Here is a 22,736-nt window from a genome sequence, read left to right as displayed (position 1 = left end):
TTTGGGGTATATTAAAAACATTCCAGAAAGATAGATATCCAATTGTTAATAACAGTTCCCTGAGGAATAAAACTATGAAAGAAAGGGAGGGACAGATTTCTACTCTTTTTTTTTTTTTTTATAAACATGCGTTATTTTTGTAATTGGAAAATTTTAGCTTAAAAAAATATAGCTACAATGTCGACACCCTCCCCCTCAAAAGTAAAATGTTATTCCTTGAAAATGTCTTTATTGAAATGGGGTTAGGGACTGGCATTCAACCCCAGGTAGATTCATAAAGAGAAAAAAATTGGAAGAAAAACAACTAAACACAACACCTTAGCACCATCTTAAACATTGGGGAGGGAGAGACACAGGATGGCCAAGATTGTCTTTGTCTGCCAGCTCAGAAGAATGAGGGGCTCAGGGTAAAAAAAAATTGTTAGAAAATAAAGTAATATTTCTTCTGTGTCTGAATTTTGAGAATCATGTGGTTATACACACTCTTCTCCTTTAATTCTCTTGTAATCTATTATTTTGATTTTACAGTTGAGTAAAGAGCTTTTTAAAAAATATATATATATATATGTTTATTTATTTATTTCAGAGAGGAAGGGGGAGAGGGAAAGAGAGATAGAAACATCAATGATGAGAAAGCATCATTGATCGGCTGCCTCCTGCACACCCCTACTGGGAATCGAGCCTGTAACCTGGGCGTGTGTCCTTGATGGGAATCGAACCTGGGACCCTTCAGTCCACAGGCCGATGCTCTGTCCACTGAGCCAAACCAGCCAGGGCAGAAAGAGCTTTTTAAGGTTAATTAAAAGGTCACATAACTAGTACTAGCAAAACTATAACTCACATTTGAGTCTCCCTCACCCTGAAGTATGTCCTAGCTACTACTCTCTTCTGCTTGGAATAGGTTTTGCCTCCTCCCTACCACCTGCATCCAATCTCTACCCCAAATATTGCTAATTTAGGCAGCATCCCTTCCTCTAGGAAGGCACTATTGAGCACCCCTCCCCCCAAGTTTAAGTGGCCCTCTCTATGCCTCCCTAAGTTCCCTGACTGCATCTGTATCACAGACCATGTGGAGTCTAAGGAACTCTGTGTATGATTTTTCCCCTCTACCAGACTGTGAGCTCTTGAGGGCAGCAATTAAGTATCGCCCCTGCCGGATACATTGTAGTAGGTGCTTTAGTTCTGCAACAGAAGAATATTATTTATATTTGATTGTTTCCTCACTCAACTCTGAACTTCATGAAGTTAAACAACACGTCTGGTTTTATGCACCATGAAATCACTGGAGCCTAAAACATTGCTTGGCACAGGCTAGGCTTTCAATAAATATTTTTCAATAAGTGAATAATTCTATAAGTATTCTCCTCCCTTTGTCTCTGAGTCACACCCCGAGAGGGAAAAAATAGCAGCTTCTTGACATCCTTTTTCTTGTAATGATTTAGTATTTTACATGATTTCCACGCTTCAACATTTTAAAATTCGTCATTATTTTCCCGTTTTCATCCTCACACTCACATGGGACATGATCTCCACTATTAGAGTAAGATTTTTCGTCTGCCTTACATTTATCCTATTGCAAACTGCGAGCGATTCCTCTCAACCTCCCTCATGAGGGGAGTGGGAGTGGGACTTGGAGCTGAACAATTAACCTGCAATTTACCAGCTTGCTTTTCCCTGGGATAATTGCAAAGTTACACGTTCCTGGGAGTGACCCTCTCACGACAGAATCCCAACAAGTGGATTGATGACGTATGACTACCACTAAAGATGTGGAATACTAGGAGAGTTAAAACAGTATGTGCTAGGCAAGGTTCTGATCTTTTAAAAAATATACGCTACAGGCTCTCATTAGAAGAACAAGAAAAATATGTTCCAAATTACTTTTCAGGCAATTTGCCTGGATTAACAGGCCCACAGACAAAGAGAAGAACCAAACGCTCTCTCCCACCGACGGCCGCAGCCTGAGCCCGCGCCCCTGTGGGCGGGGCCAACGGAGCCTCCCGCGCCCCCAAGGAGGAGGGGGCGGGGCCAGGGCCCGCGGAGCCTCCCGCGACCCCAGGAGAAGGGGGCGGGGCCGGGGGCGGGGCAGGCTTCCAGGGGCGGGGCCTCGCGGGCGAGGGGCAGGCTGGGAAGCGCCGCCATGTTGGCGTCGTCCGCGCTGTATTGTCATAAATAGAGCCGGTTATGTAGTGTTTTCACTACTCGGTTGGCTGCCTCGGCCGTGGTGAGTGAGAGAGTGTGCGAGCGAGCGAGCGAGCGACAGGCGACCAGAGGAAAACGGACAAGAGGAGGGGAAGGAGCCAGAACGGGACTCCGGAGCGGGAGACACTCGCGGTGAGGGAGGCGCAGGAAGCGATGAAAGAAACGTCTGCGTAAGTAGTTGGGGGGGCGGCGGTTGGGGGTGAGGCGGCGAGGGGTGGGCTGAGGTGGTCGGCCCGGAACTCCGGGTGCTCTGCCGGGAGTTCACCCGGGGTCTCCTTCCCCGCCCGGGTCGGCAAGGGCACCTCCCCGACCCCCGGCGGCTCACCTGGCTGCCCCTGCACATCGCACGGACTCGGGGACTCCGGGAGTCCCCCCACCTGCCCTCGGCCGTCGCGGCCCCGAGGACGCCCCGCGGCGAGGATGCGGTGGGAGCGAGGCGAGCGTGTCCGTGGGGGGACATCGTGGGTCCCTCTCCCGCCCCAGCGGTGCCTGGACCGGTCTCTCCTTCCGTCTGCATTGGCGCAGATACCACCCCCGGCGCCCCCTCCTGCCTTCCCGCCCCGCAGTCTCCGGGTCTCGAGGGTGAAGGACCGACCCAGCTCGTTCCTCCTTAATCGCGGCTCAGGTCTGCACGCCCTCCCCACCCACCCACCCACAGCACACAGCACACCTCCCGGTCTGTGACTCCCGCTCGCACTTGGGCAAGTCAGACGCGGATTCCGCGCTGGGCGGAGGATTTTGCTGTACCTTCTTACACGGTGTTTCATTAGGAAATAATGGGGGAATGCAGAGTCTCACATGAGCATCATTTGTGTAGACACCATCCATCTTTCCCAGAGCATAATATTATGTGTGCGCGCGCGTGTGCAGGGCATATTTTCATGTAAAAGAAATGGTTCCAGACACCTCTGAAGGATGCGCCTACCTCCTCCTGATTTGGTCCCGCTCGCCTCTCTCCCCAGAGTTCCCCCGCGGCCCTGAATTGGGTGGTTTTTGCCGCATGTTTTTAATGCTGTTACTACAGACTGTGTATATGCATGCCCATAGCTGGCATTGTTTTTTACGCTTTATGTAACCTGCATCACATTGCTCATTCTGCAGCTTGCTTCTTTAGGGCAGCATAGTATCTTCGAACTTTGTCCCTGTGCATTTTAGATCCAGTTAATTCATATTGGCTAATGGATTGTATTCCATTGCAGGGATACACCTTAATTTCATTCTTTTCCTGTTAGTGACTATTTTAGGTTGTTTCTAGTTCGGATTTTGTGTGTGTGTGTGTGTGTGTGTGTGTGTGTGTGTTTAATTGATCTTTTATAGAGAGCGAGAGGGGATGGGGAGGGGAGACTTCGAATTGTTGTTTCACTTATTTATGCATTCATTGGTTACTTGTACTTACCCTGACCAGAGGAATAACCCGAAGCCGCGGACATGTTTCTAGTTTTTAATGTTACAGTGTAGCAGTGAACATTCTTGTACCTGTCTTTTTGTACACTTGTACTAGAATTTCTCCAACATGTTTAGCCATAAGTGAACTTTATGTCTTAAGAGGAATGTGGGATTCTTTTGCCTTCCCCCACCCTGTCTAGATGAGGGAGGTTCAGAATCGTAGATTTGGAATTTTAGTGCCAGTAGGAACTTAGAAGGTGGGACACAAGATCATAGGTAGTGTCAAGACCGAAGTAGTGATGGAAGGGAGAATGGAGTGGTGGAAAGATCTTGAGTTTTAGAGTTCTGATACTTCCTATCTTTTTCGATCTTGGGTACTTTGTAATGTGGCACTTATTCAATACCCACCTCTCAGGGTTAATGCTACAGTTAATGGAATGATCATATTATAATTAGCCTGTCCCATTCATTTACCATACACATACACACTCCCAAACAATACCAAATGCCTCTCTATCTCTCTTAGAGGTAAAAGAGCTAAATCTTTAAAAAAGAAGTTACAACTTGAAATAACTAATGGAAATTTTATTTTTTCTGCAACAAGATAAATAACCAGAAAGAAAGTCACTAGTATTGATGTTTCTCTTTTGTTTGCATAATTTTAGAAGGTACTGTATATAGACTATTTTATCTTCCATTTGATTGTCTCTCCCTACCTAATGAAAATTTTAACCAAAGAGCATGTGATAAGTCAATGTTTTGACCAGTTAAAATTCAAAAACAAACAATCATGTATTTTTTGTGTGTTAATCTTTACAAGGTTAATTTATTCATTTAAAAGACTGCTCTTTGAGCTCTAGCTGGTTTGGCTCAGTGGATAGAGCGCGGGCCTATGGACCAAAGCGTTCTGGGTTCAATTTCAGTCAAGGGCATGTACCTTGGTTGCAGGCTTCTCCCTGGCCTGGGCCCTGCTCAGGGCTCGTGCAAGAGTCAACCAATCGATGTGTTTCTCTCATATCGATGTTTCTGTCTTTCCCTCTCTTTTCCACTCTCTCTAAAAATCAATGGAAAAATATCCTTGGGTGAGGTTTAACCACACACACACACACACACACACACACACACACACACACACACTCAGACTGCTCTTTGAGATTACATTCTTTTTTTTTTTCTTTTTAATTCTTTATTGTTGAAAGTATTACATATGTCTCCTTTTTCCCCCTTTGCCCTCTCCCAGCCTGTCCCCACCCCCCAGCCCTGGCCTTCACCCCCCCACCCCATTGTCTGTGTCCATTGTTACGCTTATATGCATACAAGTTCTTATCCCCTCAACACTCCCCAGCCTTCCTTTTGAGGTGATTCTGTGTCTCTGGATCTGTTTTTGTCCATCAGTTTTGTTGTATTCTACAAATGAGTGAGATCATGTGATACTTATCTTTCTCTGACTGGCTTATTTCACTTAGCATAATGTTCTCCTGATCCATTCATGCTGTTGTAAATGGTAAGAGTTCCTTTTTTTACAGCAGCGTAGTATTCCATTGTGTAGATGTACCACAGTTTTTTAATCCACTCATCTGCTGAAGGGCATTTAGGCTGTTTACAAATCTTAGCTATTGAAAATTGTACTGCTATGAACATTGGGGTGCATATGTTCTTTCTGATTGGTGTTTCTGATTTCTTGGGATGAGATTACATTCTTACTGTAGGTGTTAATGGTCCTTCATGAAAGGATACAGATAGGTGATAGGGTTAGTTGGTTATTTTGTATGTTGGTTTTTACTTTCCTTTTTTAGCATAATTACAAATTACTAACCCATGTTGATCCCAAATTTTATTTTGAAATTATTAGTCTGTGTAAATCCAAAATCTCAGAAATTCTGTTGTGCTGTATTCAAGACTGTAATTTCCTGATGTCTAGGATCTTTTCAAGAGGAGCTTATATTCTATAACTGGCTGCCATTTAGTGTAAAGAATTTGATAATTATTTAGTGTGAAAATGGTCTGGGTACCAGTCTATATGAAGGTGTTCACAAAAAGTTAGAACTATGAACTCTGATTCAAGCAATGGATGTTAAGTTGGGTATCTCAAAGACAAATCTATTTGTGATTTCTTTTATAAGTCAGAATATTTCACAAGGACCTTCTAATGGAATGTTTTTATTTCTTTCCTGAGGGAGGGAAAAACATTGTTTTTACTTACTTTCTTTCAAGTGGCGGACTGCTTCAGAGATTGACTCTAGATGGCACTTGACTTAGGTCTGTAGGGTATAGTAGAGGTGGCCCTGGCCCAACTCCTATTCAGGCTCTTTGAATTTGAGCTGAGTGGTATTGGCACAGTTGTCCTGATGCCAACACATGCTGCTTTTGACTTGAAAAGACATGCTAGCCATGAAAGCTGAAGATAGTGTGAATAGCCTTTCATCAATACAAACACAAAACACCCTTTTTTCCTTTAAAAAAAAAAAAAAGTGCCCACACTGACTGTTAGTACTAATAAGTAAACTTTTAAGGTAGCTAAGTTAACAAGTGAATTGAGAGATTCAATGTATCAGTATGATATGCTTTAAATTTTTTCTGCTATTTAATTTTTCTTGAACAGAAACACCGTGCTGGACAGCCAGCGTAAACAAAAGCATTATGGAATCACTTCTCCAATTAGCTTGGCATGTCCTAAAGAAATTGATCACATTTACACACAGAAATTAATTGATGCCATGAAACCATTTGGAGTTTTTGAAGATGAGGAAGAATTGAACCACAGGTATGTCACATAAAAATGCAAAGTATTTTACAGTATATTATTTAATCATTAATTCTATAAACATATATCAGGTACCTATTATGTCCCTGCCTAAACGTCTTTTTAAAAAGGACAAATAAAGAGAAACCTTGGCGTTCCTGGAATTTATATTTTAGGTGATTGTTAGGGAAGGAGACTAACATTTAGCCAAATAAGTAAAATAAATACATGTTACATGTGATGAATACTGCTGGGAAAGAGTAGTGATGCTGACAAAAATAAAGCTGGGAGTGGAGGTTGTCAGTGAAGTCTTCATTGACATTTCAGGAAAAAATTGAAGATGAGGGAGCTGTGTGAATAGTTGAGGGGAAAGCATTCTAGACAGAAGGCTTGAGGTGGGAGTGTACCTGCTTTAAGGAATATATAGCAAGGTAGCCTGGTGTCTAAAGCGAGTGAGTTAAGTAGGGGAATGTGGGCTTAAGAAAGTGAGGTAGAAAGGAGTTTGGAGGGGAAGGTCACTTAGGACATTGTAAGCCGTTACAAGTTTTGGCTTTGCCCTGGCTAGTGTTATCAGTGGTTAGAGCATCAGGCCCTGCACCAAAAGGTCTCAGGTTTGATTCCCAGTCAGTGACACGGACCTGGGTTCAGGTTCCATCCCTGGGGCACATACGGGAAGCAACCAATCAATGTGTCTCACATCCATGTTCCTCCCCCTCCCCTCCCCCCTTCTCCTTTCCTCTTCCTTCCTCTTCCCCTCTCCCACTCCCTCATGTAAGGATTAACAAAAAACAAAACAAAAGTTTTGGCTTTTACTTTGAGTAAAATGGGAAGCTATTAGGGTTTTGACCAGAAGGTTGATGTGATTTACTCATATTTTAACACACTCTGGTTGCTATATTGAGAATAGTCTGAAGAGAGATCAAGTCTGAACTGGAGAAATTAGTTGGAAGGCTAATATAATCAAGGAAGAAATGATGGTGGCTGGCAGTGGTGATGATAAGTAGTAGAATTTTGGATATGTTTTAAAGGTAGGGTTGTCTGATGACTATGGAATGTGTGAGAGAGAAAAGATGAGAGAGGATCAAGACTGATGCCAAGGTTTTTGGTCTCAGCACCTCGTGAAGGATGAAATTTCATTACCTGGGGAAGGCTGAGGGAGAAGCAAGTTTGGACAGATCCAGGAATCCAGTTTTTCATGTTATCTTTAAGATACTTAAACTCTACTTTCCTTCTTTCTTTTTTTTATTATTTTTTTTTAATCCTCACCTGAGAATATTTTTCCATTGATTTTTAGAGAGGGAAAGAGAAATATCGATGTGAGAGAAACACATCAATTGGTTGCCTCCTGCATGTGCCCCGACCAGGGTCTGGGCCGGGGAGGAGCCTGCAACCAACATACATACCCTTGACGGAAATCAAACCCGGGACACCAGTCTGCAGGCTGGCACTTTATCCACTGAGCCAAGCCATCCAGGCTCTTTTTTCTTCTTTTAATGTGGATTTGGATATGCCATTGTTTGCAAATTTATTTTAATATCAGATTGTGTTTATTAATATTATTTCATAAAAAGCAGCCAATGATTAATTTACCCATTTTAATTATCCAAAAACCTATGACTTTCTATGAGAGAAGGCTAATCTCTATTATTATATTGAACTAGAGGCCCGGTGCACAAAAATTTGTGCACTCGGGGGGTGGAGGGGGAGAGGGGGTCCCTCAGCCCGGCCTGTGCCCTCTCGCAGTCTGGGACCCCTCGGGAGATAACAACCTGCTGGCTTAGTCCTGCTCCCGGGTGGCAGAGGGCAGGCCCAATCCCTAGGTGCAGCCCCTGGTCAGGCTCAGAGCAGGGCTGATTGGGGAGTTGGGGCGCCGCCCCTTGTCATGCACAGAGCAGGGCAGATCTGGAGGTTGCAATGCTACCCCTAGTCACGCTCAGGGTACGGCCGACTGGGGGGTTGGGGCACCGCCCCCTGTCACACTCAAGGCAGGGTCGATAGGGAAGTTGCGGCGCCACCCCCTGTCACGCACAGAGCAGGGCGTATCAGGGGGTTGGGGCGCTGCCCCCTGTCATACACAGAGCACGGCCCATCAGGGGGGTTGGGGCTCCGTACCCTGTCACACAGAGCAGGGTTGATCAGGGGGTTGGGGAGCTCCCCCTGTCACGCACAGAGCAGGGCCGATCGGGGGGTTGAGGAGCTCCCCCCTGTCATGCACAGAGTAGGGCCAATAGGGGAGTTGAGGCACTGCCCCCTGTCACACACAGAACAGGGTGGATCAGGGGGTTGGGGTGCTGCCCCCTGTCATGCACAGAGCAGGGCCTATCAGGGGGGTTGGGGCACCGCCCCCCGTCACACACAGAGCAGGGCGGATCAGGGGGTTGGGGCACCACCCTCTATCACCCACAGAGCAGGGCCGATCAGGGGGTTGGGGCGCCGCCACTGTCACACTCAGGGCAGGGCCGATGGGGAGGTTATGGCTCTACGCAGTCACACACACAGCAGGGCTTGGGGGTGGGGGGCACCGCCCTCTATCACCCACAGAGCAGGGCCGATCAGGGGGTTTGGGCGCTGCCCCCTGTCACGCTGATCCCGGTGCCGGGAGGCCTCGCGGCTCCGCTGATACTGGTGCCGGGAGGCATATTACCCTTTTACTATATAGAATAGAGGCCTGGTGCACAGGTGGGGGCTGGCTGGTTTGCCCTGAAGGGTGTCCTGGATCAGGGTGGGAGTCCCCACTGGGGTGCCTGGCCAGTCTGGCTGAGGGGCTGAGGGCCGTTTTCAGGCTGACGGGTGACTGAAGCTCCCAACCGCTCCTTTTTTTCTTTTTCTTTTTTTTTTTTATTCTGGGCCAGCTTTAGCTCTGAGGCCTCGGCTGCTGCAAACAGGTTTCTGGCCTTTATTTACCGTCTATATTTGATACAATGTTGTGGTCCGGCTGGCTGAAGCCCAGCTGAGTAAAGCAGGTTTCTGGGTTTTTTTTAGCTTCTATATTTGCAACATAGTTGCTTAGAGTTGCAGCTGAGAGGCTGGCAAGTCAGGCGGGGAACGTTGGAGTCCTCCATCACTGAAGCAAGCAAGCCTCCCTGTTCGCATCAGCTGCCTGGCTGCCGGTCGCCATCTTGGCTGGTGGTTAATTTGCATATCTCCCTGTTTAGCCAATGGGAAGGGTAGCGGTCGTATGCCAATTACCATCTTTCTCTTTTATTAGATAGGATTGATTTTTATTCCAGTGTAGGGCCAAAAAAGTTGATAACTCATTTGGCCTTTGCAGCCTTCTTGAAGGTAATTTTGACTTTATTAGGCTTCTTGAATTTTGAAAATAACTCAAAGACCGAAATACTATTATCACATATATCATCTCTTTGAAACTCTTAGGGACCTAAGAATGCCAAAGAGATGTGATAGCATCAATCCTATCTAATAAAGAGGAAATATGCAAATTAACCATCACACCATCACAAAGATGGCAGCATCCCGTCCCCTCAGCCCCGCCGGAGTCCCCTAGCCCTTTCAGCACCACCAGGGGGTGGGGGAGGTGGCGGCAGGCACATGGTGCGGCTGGACCTGCCCTCAGCCCCCCAGCCGCCCAGGGCCAGCCCAAGGCACAGGCAAGCCTTGGATGGCGCTGCCCGAGACTCAGGTAACCAGGGCTGGCCGAGACTTGCGCTGCCGGCAGTGGCAGCAGCAGAGGTGTGATGGGGGCGTCACCTTCCCCTGATTGCCGGGTCACCTCACACCCCTGAGGGCTCCTGGACTATGAGAGGGGGCAGGCCGGGCTGAGGGACCTCCCTCCAGTGCATGAATTTTCATGCACCGGGCCTCTAGTGTGTGTATAATATGCTTTACCCTAACACCAACACAAAGGTACTGCCTATATACTTAGTTGCTTTTTAAGATATTGTTTGTTTGTTCATTTGTTTTTTAATCTAATGCATGCTATTTTTTTTTATTATAGGCTGGTTGTTCTTGGTAAATTAAACAATTTAGTAAAAGAGTGGATTTCCGATGTTAGTGAAAGTAAGGTAAGGCTTTAAAACTGCATTGAATTCATAGTTTCATTACATCCTGTTCTTTAGTCCTGGTAATAAGATATAGGAGTTGAGAATAAGCTGAAATACATTAAAACTGGCTCTTTGGTATACTTGGTAATGAATTGGTCTGGACAGTGGAATCTAAAAAAAATGAGGATTTACCTCAGAGGTAGCCAATTAGCTAAAACTTCACATAAATATCTTGCATGACTCACAGTAATGGACCACAATTTAAATATCAAGATACTTTACTTAAAAAGCCAGATTTTGGACTTGTGAAATATCAGCTCTGATAATACTGGGCCTGCCTTTGTGGCAGGCAGGAAGAGGCTTGAATGGAATTGGGCTTCTGCTCTGCAGGAATGCCTCTCAGCTTCCCCACTTCCTGCCCTTTCTGAAGCAGCACCTGTCATTTATCAGTCAGTTTCTATGTGTCTTATGGATACTTTCCTCAGTTTCATACCTGCGTGACCCCTGAGACAGGAGTTTGCAAACCCTAATTTATAATTATACTTTTCCTCCTGTGGTGGTTTAACTATTTTTCTTATAAAATTAATTATATATATTTTTGCTTTCTTAAGTATTTTTAATATAATTGTATTTTCATTTGTCTGAGAATCATCATCATGAATATTATATTACTGCCTGTACTAAAATGAGGTGGGGATGTTCAACTGGTGATACTTTTTGTCCCTTGACTAAGTGGCCCAAACTGTTGTATATTAAGGTTTTTGTTTGTTTTTTATAGTTTTTCCATCTTTCCCTTAACAGCAATCAGCTGAAAGTTAGTGTCTCAGAGCAGTCAATGTGTCTCTGCAAACTCACTTTCTATTCTTTAATCTGCATGGATTTAGAAATTACATAAATGTCTGTTAGACTTCTTTTTTTTACGACTTTTATTATTTCTTTCTGTACCTATGATACATATTTAAAATTGAGTTCTTTTAAACAAAATTATGAATAAGGTTATGAGGGACTCTGCTAAGTTTGTAGTCATTGGGTTTAAATAAATGGTCTTCATGCTGTTTACTTTTGCTGCCAAATGGCTATTGGCTCATTTTTCTGAGCTCTCATTAGGGTTATCAATAGTTGAAATTTTCAGATAAGTTGTATTTTGAGCAAGTTAAATGCTAGTCATGAGTAATAAAAAATTCATATTTATTTCTCTGCTACTAGGTGATAAACTCCTTAAGAAAAAGGCCCGTCTTGTTCACCTGCACCACCCAGGACAGGGCTCAGGCATTAAATAAATGTTAGGGAAACCTGTTGTCCCTCTCTAATCAGTCCATAATTTCAATGGGTGTGCAAACCAAATACCCAACTTGCTAGAATTATTTTAAAATCAGAGTAACCAGCTTCATAACTTCTTGTGTATGATCTTTATGTCAACTATTGTGGTTGTGCAGAAGTCTTTGCTTCCATCCCCATTCAAGGGTGCATTTTTTAGCACAAAGAGATTAATTTGTTAAGATGACCTAATTTTCTCACTTTATAGTTTCTTTGCACTTAGAAAAATCCAGTAGAATTTAAAATTTTCAATGTCAAATGTTTTTTTTAATTAATAAAATTGCTTTTTATTCCATTTTAATCAATTAGCTCTTTAATCTGCAAAAACCCTGTGGCTGGTTTTCACTCAAAATCTAGGCATAAAACCATTGTTAAAATTTTGAGACTGCCACAACTTGGCTTTTTTCTAAAGCAAAGTAAATAAAATATCTACTTATTTGAAAATTTATATTGGTTTTAACATCTTCTGTTGCATGGATAAGGTGATTGGTCATTTTATGTATCAATTATAATTCCCTTCATTTATACATGCTTTAGTTTGGAAAATATCTGAAGGATTTGAGTTAGATCAAAGATTATTTGAATAGTCTATACACAATTGGGTTATTTAAACAGCCTAGAACTCCAAATCAGATCATTTTAGTTAATAGGTTTGTGGCAAAAATATTTTACTTGGAGATTTTGTGTGTTACTTTCTAATATATCATGCAAGAATCATGTTTTTCAAATTAGGAAGGTCTTAAGAGGAGGGTAAAATAAAAGGTCCTTGCTTCTCTATCCTTTGATTTACATTAGTCATCAATAAATTTACTAACTTCATTCTAGCTATAAATTTATTTATGATACTCTTGAAACATTATTTATTAAGCAGAGGAAATAACAATATCCTATTATACAGATATTTTTATTCAAGTTAATCAGATATTATTCTTTGGAATTTGCACTGGGCATTGTGGGGAAATAAGAGTTGTAGGAGACACTATTCTCATCTTCCAAGGAATTTAAATATAGTTGAAGAGGTGGGACTTAAAGAACGATCACTAAATATAGTATAAAAGGGGTTAAAGATAATAGTAGAAGAGCAGTGAGGGGGGAGCAGAAGATAATTAGGAAAGGCTTCACGAAAGAGGTGGAACTTGAAGTGAACTTTGAAAAATAGATGGTATTGAGGTACTCAGAGATGGGCAAACATTCAAGGCAGGGAAAATGGCAAATGCAATGGGAAGGAGACTGGATTGTGTGACATGTTGGCAGTTGGAGCTTCAGAAGGGAAGATCAGGAGACGAGGCAGGAAAGATTCATAGGAGCATATTGTGAACTTCATTAGGATCCAAGGATCCTTACCTCAGTGGTCAGGGAAGAGTGTATTGGGAAGTTTTGAGTAGAAGAGTTATAATAGAGTAATTTAAGAATATCAGTAAATTTTGTACACAGTGGAATAAGAGAAAATAAAGACTAAGGGCAAAAGGTTAGCTTTATGCTACTGTTAAATATCCTAGAATTAAGGGGGTGGTAGTTGAATAGAAAGTAGGTGACATGAGGGATATAAACTAAGAATTTTAAGCCAAAAAGAAGAATGAGTATAGGTATGGGCAGAAAGGTTGCTGAGCTAGGATCAAGAAATTAAGCTTATCTGTCACAAAAAACAAAGGGCAAATGGGATGAGTCAGAGTATCCTTATATAATAAAAGGCTAATATGCAAATTGTCTTGTGGGAGTTCGACCAACCGGGAGTTGGACCACTCACTATGACATGTGTTGACCACAAGGGGGCGGCGTGGAACGAAGGAGGGCCCCAATTGGCCCTAATCACCTGCTAGGCCTAGGGACCCTACCCATGCACGAATTTCATGTACCAGGCCTCTAGTGATAATATAGAGAGCTGAAAGCATTAATTAGTTTGGTAAAATTCCTTGTGGCTATTGAGAGTGATGGAGCCAAAGGTATGCAATTGGAGGGGACAAGTAGGGTCAAGTGATAAGAAGTGTTTTTCTTATATAGAGATGTGTGTATGTGTAGTGGGCATGGATTTGTTTTGTCTTCCCTCCTTATTTCAAGCTGCAACCAAAAGAGCTCCGAAGTATTTTTACAAACCTCAGCTTACCAAAGTTGACAAATACAGTATGTATTTGTAGCAGTTAGGTGATTTTTATGCTAAATAATTTGAATAATTGAATGCCTTTTGTTTAATTTTATTTTAGAATCTCCCACCTTCTGTTGTGGCTACTGTTGGTGGTAAAATTTTCACTTTTGGCTCCTATAGGCTTGGAGTACATACCAAAGGTAACTACTTTTCTGTGTTCTACTGATAAAAATGTTCACTAACAAACTTTTATTTGTTCATAATTTAAAAATACAGAAGAAAAAATTCCCATTATCTCACTACTCAGAACTAATTATTATTAGCATTTTCTATAGCAGGGGTCCTCAAACTTTTTTAAACAGGAGGTCAGGTCACTGTCCCTCAGACCAGGGCCGGACTGTAGTTTAAAAAAAAAACTATGAACAAATTCCTATGCACACTGCACATATCTTATTTTGAAGTAAAAAAACAAAACGGGAACAAATACAATATTTGTATTTGCATGTGGCCCGTTGGCCGTACTTTGAGGACCCCTGTTCTATAGTCATTACATATTTTCTTTTACATGTTTGTGTGTACTTAACAAAAATATGATACATAGTATGCTCTTCTTGATAAGAAATACTTTGATTTGTAGGAGCTGACATTGATGCACTTTGTGTAGCTCCAAGACATGTGGAGAGATCTGATTTTTTTCAGTCTTTTTTTGAAAAATTGAAGCATCAAGAGGGCATTAGAAATTTAAGAGTAAGTATCCTCTGCTATTTAGTATCTTGAACTTGTTAATAAATAGCTGTAAAAGCTAGGGTTTACAGTTGTTGAAATATTTCTTAAGAAGTTGCTCTATCTTGTTAAAATAATGGATAATGATTAATAACATGGGCTTTATCGTTTTACACATCTGGATTTGAATCTAGAAATCTACCAAATATTAGCTCTTAAATTTTGGTCAAGTTACCCATTCTCTCTGAGCCTTCGTTTTCCTCTCTTATAAAATGGATATAAAATGGAGATGGCATATAATAACATTTTTATAAAGTTTTTCTGAGGATCCATGAGATAATTTACATATATACAGTTTAATTAGTAGTAACCCTTTATATGTGTACTAGAGGCCTGGTGCATGGATTCATGCACTGGTGGGGGCATGGCCTGTGGTGATCCGCCCGCTGTGGGAGCACCGCTCATCCTGGTCAGCCGAGTGGTGCTCCTACTGTGGGAGTGCACTGATGACCAGGGGACAGCTCCTGTGTTGAGCATCTGTCCACTGGTGGTGAGTGCACGTCATGGCAACTGGTTAACGGTTGTTCTGGTAGTTCCACCATTCAGTCACTGGGCTTTTATATATGTAGATATGTAGCCATTCATTCAGCAAATTAGTTTCAGCACTAATGATTCATCAGACACTGGCCTTAGTCCTACAGACAGTAGTGAACAAGACATTGTTTATGGGAAGGAGGGATTAGGGGAACTAACCAAGTGAATAGTTTTAATACAATCTGAGATGCTAGGGTAAGATGAAGTTCAAAGGATCTGCATTATTTGATTGTGTGGGAATAGAGAAGAAGGTTAAAAATTTATATTCGGATTAAGGAAGACTCAGACTTTTCTACTAAATCTAAACTATATTGACTTTATTATTTTTTGATAGGTTAATCATAAGTTCTGATTGTATTTTAATTTCTAACACAAGTGCTCTTTGTCAATAATCAGTTTTCAATTTGATCAACAATAATAAGTACTCAGATGATAGCAATTCTGCCTGCCAGTTTGTGATGAATATTTTTAGGAGATTAAGTTAGATAACAACTGTCATAGACATTTTGTGCATCTTAAATAACACAGTCACAAAGTAGAAGTACTAACCTAGAATGTGAGTCCAAGAACATTTTCACTTTTTCTGTCGAGTTTAATACAAATTGGGAGCAAAGGAATTCACATTATTGGCAATTAGGAAGGATTTAGAAAGGATTACAGCTTATATATATGGAGCAGAGGTATTCATATTATCGGCAAATAGGGAAGATGTAGAAAGGATTATGCCATATATATATATAAATTTTTCTTTTTTGTAGGCTGTAGAAGATGCCTTTGTACCTGTTATAAAATTTGAATTTGATGGAATTGAGGTAAGTGTTTTTAATATTTTTCTGACTGTACAGTTGAACTATTTAACCCATAAGGGCTTTTTGAGTTATTTTCTTTTTTTTAAATAAGATTTAAGAATCTATTTTAACTAATCAAATAGTCTTTAAATAGACCCTCACATTCCTCTTTCCTATATCTGTTAATTTCTCACCATGGAAAATGAACCAACTTTCATCCCTACCCTAGTCTCATTTCCATAATCTAACATAATTATATTATGTTAATTGCTTTGTGGTTTATTTGCTTAGGCCTTATTCTTAAGACTAATTCAAACCCTCCTGTCATAGTTGTCTAAATCTCCTTTAAATAGATTTCTCGGTATTCTGTCATCATTCTGGGAAAATATCTCAGAATCTTCTCACCTGTCCCAATTCACTCTGATTATTCTCTATGGCTGATATATACAGCTGACATCCTAACATCTTTTTTTTTTTTTTAAACTATCATCCTGGGATTTCCTCTTGCCTCTCTCTAGAGTTTTCTTTCTTGACTCTCATTTTAGTGGCACTTATCCACTAGCTTCCTGAGAAAGAGCACATGGTTTTGAGATCTTGCATGTTTAAAATATCTCTTTCTCACACCAAAATGGTAGTTTGGCTAAGTAATGGTTCTCAGAATTTTGAAGGCCTTGCTTCATTGTCTTATAGCTTCCATGCCGTGTTGAAAAGTGTGATGTCATTTTAATTTCCTCATCCTTTGTATGTGATCTATTTTGTCTCTTTGGACACTTTATGATTTTTCCCGCCCAGTCTTCACAGTTGTAAAATTCATGGTGATATACTTTAGTATATGTCTTTTCAATTAAATATGCTAGGTATTCAGTAGTCCTCTTTCAACTTAGAAACTCCTGCCCTTCAGTTCTTGGAAATTGTATTGACTTCCATTGGGTTTCCTGCCTTTGCTTCCTCTCTCCTTTCTGGAGCTCCTAATATTTGTATGTTGGACCTCCAGGATTGCCGCCCCCCCCCCCCTTTTTTTCCTCCAAATTTTTTCCTTCCACTTAATGGCCACATCTTCATATTTTTGTTTTGCTTTTTGTGATTTTTCTCTTCCAAACTTTCTATTGTTTTCCATTTCTGTCACATACTTAATTTCTAAGAATTTTTATATTCTCTTAAATATTCCTCTTTGTTATGTATGTATTTATAGCCTCTTGTCCTTATTTCCTGGTTATAAATATTTTTAATCTTTGCTGTTTGAGATCTGCTGAGTCTGTTATCACTTACCCGTCTACTTTCCAGCTTTCATAATTTTTGCTGTTGTCTCATACTTTCCTTTGTCCTAATGCATTATGTGTTTAAAAACAAAATAAAACTAAACAAAACAAAATTTTGCTGGTATTTTAGAGGGGTTTCAAGAGGGAGTGAATGTAAATGTGTGTTGGATCTGCCATCTTTATCTAGAAATTCACTTATAAGGTCTTAAGTTGGTTTTTTGGTGTGTGTTTTTTTAAAGCTTGGCATATATGTTAAAATTAAAATACTTTCCCTTAATTTGAAGATTCAGTTGCCCTCACAAAACTTTTGGTGATTTTCGCATCTGAGATTGCCTATATAGGCCTTTTGAAGTTTTAAAGAACTTCTAAAACTAATAATTACAACATTTTAAATTTTTGAGGTGGGGAAGGGGGAGAATGAACTAGAAGGAGAAAAAGTAATATTTTTCTCTTTTTTTTGCATCTTTCCAAAGATTGACCTAGTTTTTGCAAGACTGGCAATACAAACCATATCAGATAATTTAGATCTAAGAGACGACTCTCGACTGAGAAGCCTTGATATAAGGTGTATTCGCAGCCTAAATGGTAAGCTTCTAAAAAGAAATCTTAGCCATCTGCCTGAAAACAATTTGGCATATAGAGATCTTTTTGCAGAACTAGTAATGGACCTTTAAAGGGATTGAACTAAATCGTTTTTAAAATGATGTAATTTTCTCTATGCACATTTCTCTGACCACATTTAAACATCTTTAAAAGAAATTTGTTTGAATGTTGTTTATGTTTGTAATAGTGGTTCTCAAACATATTGGTCTCAGGACTCGTTTACACTCTAAAAATATATTGAGGACCCCAAAGATCTTCTGTTTATGTGGGTTATATCTAGTACTGACCATCTAATATGGTCAATATTTACCATATCAGAAATAAAAACCGAGAAAATTTTAAAGGGTGTGTTAGTTCATTTTTAAATAACAGTAAACATTTTTGTGTGAACAATGGCTTTGTTTTGCATTTTTGCAAATCTTTTTAATATTTGACTTAGTAGAAGATAGCTAGATTTTCATATCTGCTTTTATAGTCAATCTCTTACAATATTTTGTTTTGATTGAAGCATAGGAAGAGAAACTGGCCTCTTAAAGATATGTAATTGGAATAGGAAGGTGTATTTTAATAATCTTTTCAGATAATTGTAGATATTCTTTGATACTACACTAAAACTTGACCAATAATAGTTTTTCTTTCTTTTCCATAGTTTTATTGAGGTCTAATTACATACCATAAAATTCATTCATTTTAGGTATACAATTTAGTAGTACATAGTATATTCAGAGTTGTGTACAACAGTTGAATTTTGGAACATTTTCATCATCCTCAAAAGATCCCTCATACCTATTTGCAGTCATTCCCTTTTCCAAGTCCCCAGTCCTAGGCAACCACTAATATACTTTCTATTTCTATAGATTTGCCTTTCCTGGACATTTCATATAAATGGGATCATTAGTTTTATGTGTCTGGCTTCTTTCACTTGTAATGTTTGTGAAGTACCTCTATGTTTGTAGTATATATCTGTAGTTTCCTCCTTTTATTGCTGAGTAAAAGTGATCTTTTTAAAAAGGTTAGTTAGAATATCTAATCTAAAACCCTATCAGTTAACTTTTTGAACTATTACATTAAAAATCCATTGGTCTATCTTGTTCTTTAATTGGATTTTTTATCCATGCTTGATTTTGTACGATGATGACTTCATCATTTGGAAAATTTTGGTTCACAAAATTATTTGGCTTTTCTAAATGTTAACTCACATTTTGTTATAAAATCAAAATTACATTTATTAATATCTCCAATATCGTCAGAAAAGTCTAAGTATTAGAAAGCTGTCAAGCTCACAGTAACACATACTAGTTATCCAAAATTCTAATTTTTACTTGGAAACTCAAATGTTACTATTGGCAACAAATTTTTGTCATTTGTTTTCCTTGATATAAGGTTCACTTTGTTTTGTTTTTAGAAAGTATCTGCTAAATACTCAAGCATGAATAGCCATAGTTTCTGTCAATCATTATTTCAAGTAAAGTTGGTATTCCTTAAAAAAAAATGGGTAGCTCAGCTTGCCTCGAACATGTTCAAATATCCGCACAGGTTCCTTAGCTCTCTTCTAACTGCAAATGTGTGGCAGTAAACATGTCTGCTTAGTACAGTGTTGCTACAGCTTTAATTTACTGCTAAGGTACCAGCAGTTTTACCCACCACTTCTTTCAGTGCAAATGTTAACACAGTGAAACAGGCAAAGAAAGCCTTAATGCAATTATAAAAATAGGTTTGATCTAACAGATTAGATTCCCAGGGGTCCTTAGACCATACTTTGAGAACTACTGGTTCATAGTATCTTTTGTTTAACAATCATTGTGTTTTGCTGTCCTTCTAGAGCAGGGGTGGGCAAACTTTTTGACTCGAGGGCCACAATGGGTTCTTAAACGGGACCGGAGGGCCGGAACAAAAGCATGGATGGAGTGTTTGTGTGAACTAATACATGTTAACACTGCTGCTGGTGAAGAAGCGGAGGGGAGAGCAAGAGAACCCTCCGCTCTTTCGGCTCCGCGGGCCGGATAGAACAGCCGAACGGGCCGGATCCGGCCCGCGGGCCGTAGTTTGCCCACGGCTGTTCTAGAGTGCAACAGTAAATCACAGTGTTTGTGAATAAGGTTTGCATTAAAGCAATAACACTCTTATAACTTGGGAGCATTTAATTAAAAGTCAAGTCAAATGTGGAAGAATGCTAAAAAGATAGACCTATCCCTTATTTTAATATTGGATTGCTTTACCCATGTGCTTTGAATTCTTTAATTAAATTCTTTAAATGAAAGTCTTTGAATTAACTGGGTTTTGTTGCATAATGAAATATGAATGCTTTATCTTTTTCAGGATGTAGAGTTACTGATGAAATTTTGCATTTAGTGCCAAATAAAGAAACTTTTAGACTCACCCTAAGAGCAGTCAAATTATGGGCAAAACGTAAGTATCCCAACTCTTTTATTGAATGTTTGCATTATAAAATTATAATTTTCTTTTTTATTGTTGACAGTGTTACAGATGTCTCCTATTTTCTCCTTTTTGCTTCCTTCTACCCAACCTCTGCCCCACTCTAGGCCTTCCCCATACTGTTGTCTATGCCCATGGGTTAAGCATATATGCATATATGTTCTTTGGTTAATTTCTTCCTGTCCCCTCCCACTCCCCAACCTCTACTGAGATCTGTTATTCTGTTCCATGCATCCATACCTGTGGATCTATTTTGTTTGTCAGTTTTTTTTGTTCATTAGATTCCACATATAAGTGAGATGATGTGATATTTGTCTTTCTCTTACTGGCTTATTTCGCTTACATAATAGTCTCCAAGTCCATCTATGCTGTCTCAAAGGGTAAGAGATCCTTCTTTTTCACAGCCACATATTCCATTGTGTAAATTACCACACTTTTTATTCACTCATCTACTGATGGGTGTTTGGGCTGTTTCCAGATCTTAGCTATTGTAAATAATGCTGATATGAACATAGGGGTGCATATGTTTTTTCTGATTGGTGTTTCCTGATTCTTAGGATATATTTTCAGAAGTGGGATCGCTGGGTCAAATGGCAGTTCCATTTTTAATTTTTTGAGGAACCTCCGTACTGTTTTCCACAGTGACTGCACCATTCTGCATCCCCACGAGCAGTGTACTAGAGTTCCCTTTTTTCTACATCCTTGCCAGCACTTAGTGTTTGTTGTTTTATTGATGCAGCCATTCTGGCAAAATTATCATTTTTAGTTGCTAATGATAGAAGCATACATGAAAACTCTTGAGCCTATTGATACCTTTTGAGGTCCAATAAGTTTTGGAGAAGCTACTTCTTTTTCAGGTGCAATAGTTATGGTGCTATAATGTGTAATTATACTTCTTTCTCCCATGGGTGAAAACTGAAAAGCCCCTGACTGTCCATCTTGGGTTTCAGCCAGGCAGTCAGAATGAGTTAGGACTTGAAGAGTATACTCTTCACTGATCTTTGAGCTCTTTTTGGGCAGGAGTGTCTTACTTATCTTTACTCCCCATCACCAATAAAGTTTATAGTAAGTGTTCAGTAAATTTATTAAATGAAAAGCCTACAGTGATAGTTTTAACTTGTTTTTGTTTTACGCTATAACACCCTTCTAATAAAACCTGGAACTGCACTAGTTTAAATGTATAGGATATGGTTAGTAAAAGGCCCAGTCCTGAGCTGGCATAGCACATTTGTACTATTTGTAACTACATTTAACTGCTACACTTCTGGCACCAGGTTTTATATAGTCTGAAACAGTGCTCTCCAATAAAAACTTTCTGTGATGATGGAAATGTTTCCTATTGTGCTGTCCAATACAATAAACTTGTAGCTACCAAGTCCTTGAAACATGCAGGTGAGAAACTAAATTTTAAATTTTATTTAATTTAAAATTAAATAGCACCTAAGAGAAGTAAAAAGGTATGTCCACACAAAAACTGATACACAAGAGTTCATAGCAGCTTTATTCATAATAGTAAAAAAGTAGAAACAACCACATTATATAAACTGATGAACAGGTAAACAAAAAGTGCTATTCCTATAATGTGGAGTATTATTTGGCAATAGAAAAGGAATGAGGTATTTATTGATATATGTTACAACATATATGAACATTGAAACCATTATGTTGAATGAAAGAAGCCAGTCATAAAAGACCACATATTGTATAATTCCACTTATATGAAATGTCCAGAACAGCAAATCTATAGAGACAAAGTAGATTATAGGTTGCCTAAGTTATGGAGGATTGGGGGGGGGGGGCGGGTGGCCCACAGGAAATGTGATGTTAAAGGTTTCTTTTGAGGGTGATGAAAATGTTCCAGAATTGATTATAGTTGATGATTGCACAACTCGGTGAAGAATATATTAAAAGCCATTGAATTTTATACTTTAAATGGATGAATCCTAAGGTATGTAAATGATGTCTCAATAAAAGCTGTTACACCCGCCCCCCCCCCTCAAAAAAAAAATAGCCAAATGTAACTAGTAGCTACCATAATATTAGTGCACATCTAAAAAGACCTTAAGCAAGTAGAATGTGTCTTTTGGCTCAGTTACCTTGTATAGTCAGGATAAAGTAATTTACACTGAGAGGATATCACAATAATTTGTCTTCCCTTACAGATTAAATGCCATGTTTTGTTAATTCTTAGATGCTTATCTTTCACATTTAATATATCTGAAATTGATATATAAACATTTGTATTTTTTCTCTTGTTTGCTTAATGGGATATAAAATCATGCTATATTATATAATTGAAAAAGGATCTTAAGTTTGCTGAAATATGGTAATGCTTTTTTATAGATTGCTATAAGAAACAATCATACGAGAATTGAGTAATATCAGTGATGTGCTGTGCTTTATGGAAAATTCTAAAGATATGCAAATTATGCAGAATAATTATGCAAAATACTAAACTTAGTCCCCAGCTTTACACTTGATTTTAAAATGCCAATGAATATGATTACTAATGAAATGTTTATTCTTCCCTACTTATAGAACTCTCCAGATATCTTGCCTTTTTTTCATTTCTTTCTCAACCGTAAATATTGAAATGTGGGA

The 22,736-nt window shown here is 39.7% G+C and overlaps 1 protein-coding gene across 11 annotated transcripts in view; it reads left to right on the top strand.

Moving 5' to 3' along the window:
- Nucleotides 1–2,110: 2,110 nt before the first annotated feature.
- Nucleotides 2,111–22,736, top strand: part of PAPOLG (poly(A) polymerase gamma) — a 39,582-nt gene continuing 18,956 nt past the window's right edge. For 7 of the 11 annotated variants that reach the window (XR_004971828.1, XM_036334468.1, XM_036334467.1 and 4 more), the window contains exons 1-8: nt 2,111–2,372; nt 6,191–6,352; nt 10,287–10,353; nt 13,851–13,932; nt 14,370–14,479; nt 15,808–15,861; nt 17,570–17,681; nt 20,019–20,108. Coding sequence is in view for 10 of the 11 variants with exons in the window: in XM_036334468.1 (XP_036190361.1) it covers nt 2,356–2,372; nt 6,191–6,352; nt 10,287–10,353; nt 13,851–13,932; nt 14,370–14,479; nt 15,808–15,861; nt 17,570–17,681; nt 20,019–20,108 (694 nt within the window). In the remaining variant the exon portion in view is untranslated. Of the gene's footprint in view, nt 2,373–5,052; nt 5,093–6,190; nt 6,353–10,286; nt 10,354–13,850; nt 13,933–14,369; nt 14,480–15,807; nt 15,862–17,569; nt 17,682–20,018; nt 20,109–22,736 lie in introns of those variants that run through there. The other 4 variants (XM_036334469.1, XM_036334470.1, XM_036334471.1 and 1 more) reach the window with 4 other exon arrangements.

This window comes from Myotis myotis, unplaced genomic scaffold (genome assembly GCF_014108235.1).
Source record: "Myotis myotis isolate mMyoMyo1 unplaced genomic scaffold, mMyoMyo1.p scaffold_m19_p_14, whole genome shotgun sequence".
Classification (NCBI taxonomy): Eukaryota; Metazoa; Chordata; class Mammalia; order Chiroptera; family Vespertilionidae; genus Myotis; species Myotis myotis.
The sequence above is the reverse complement of the archived record's forward strand: the minus strand, read 5'-3'. Positions and strand labels throughout refer to the sequence as shown.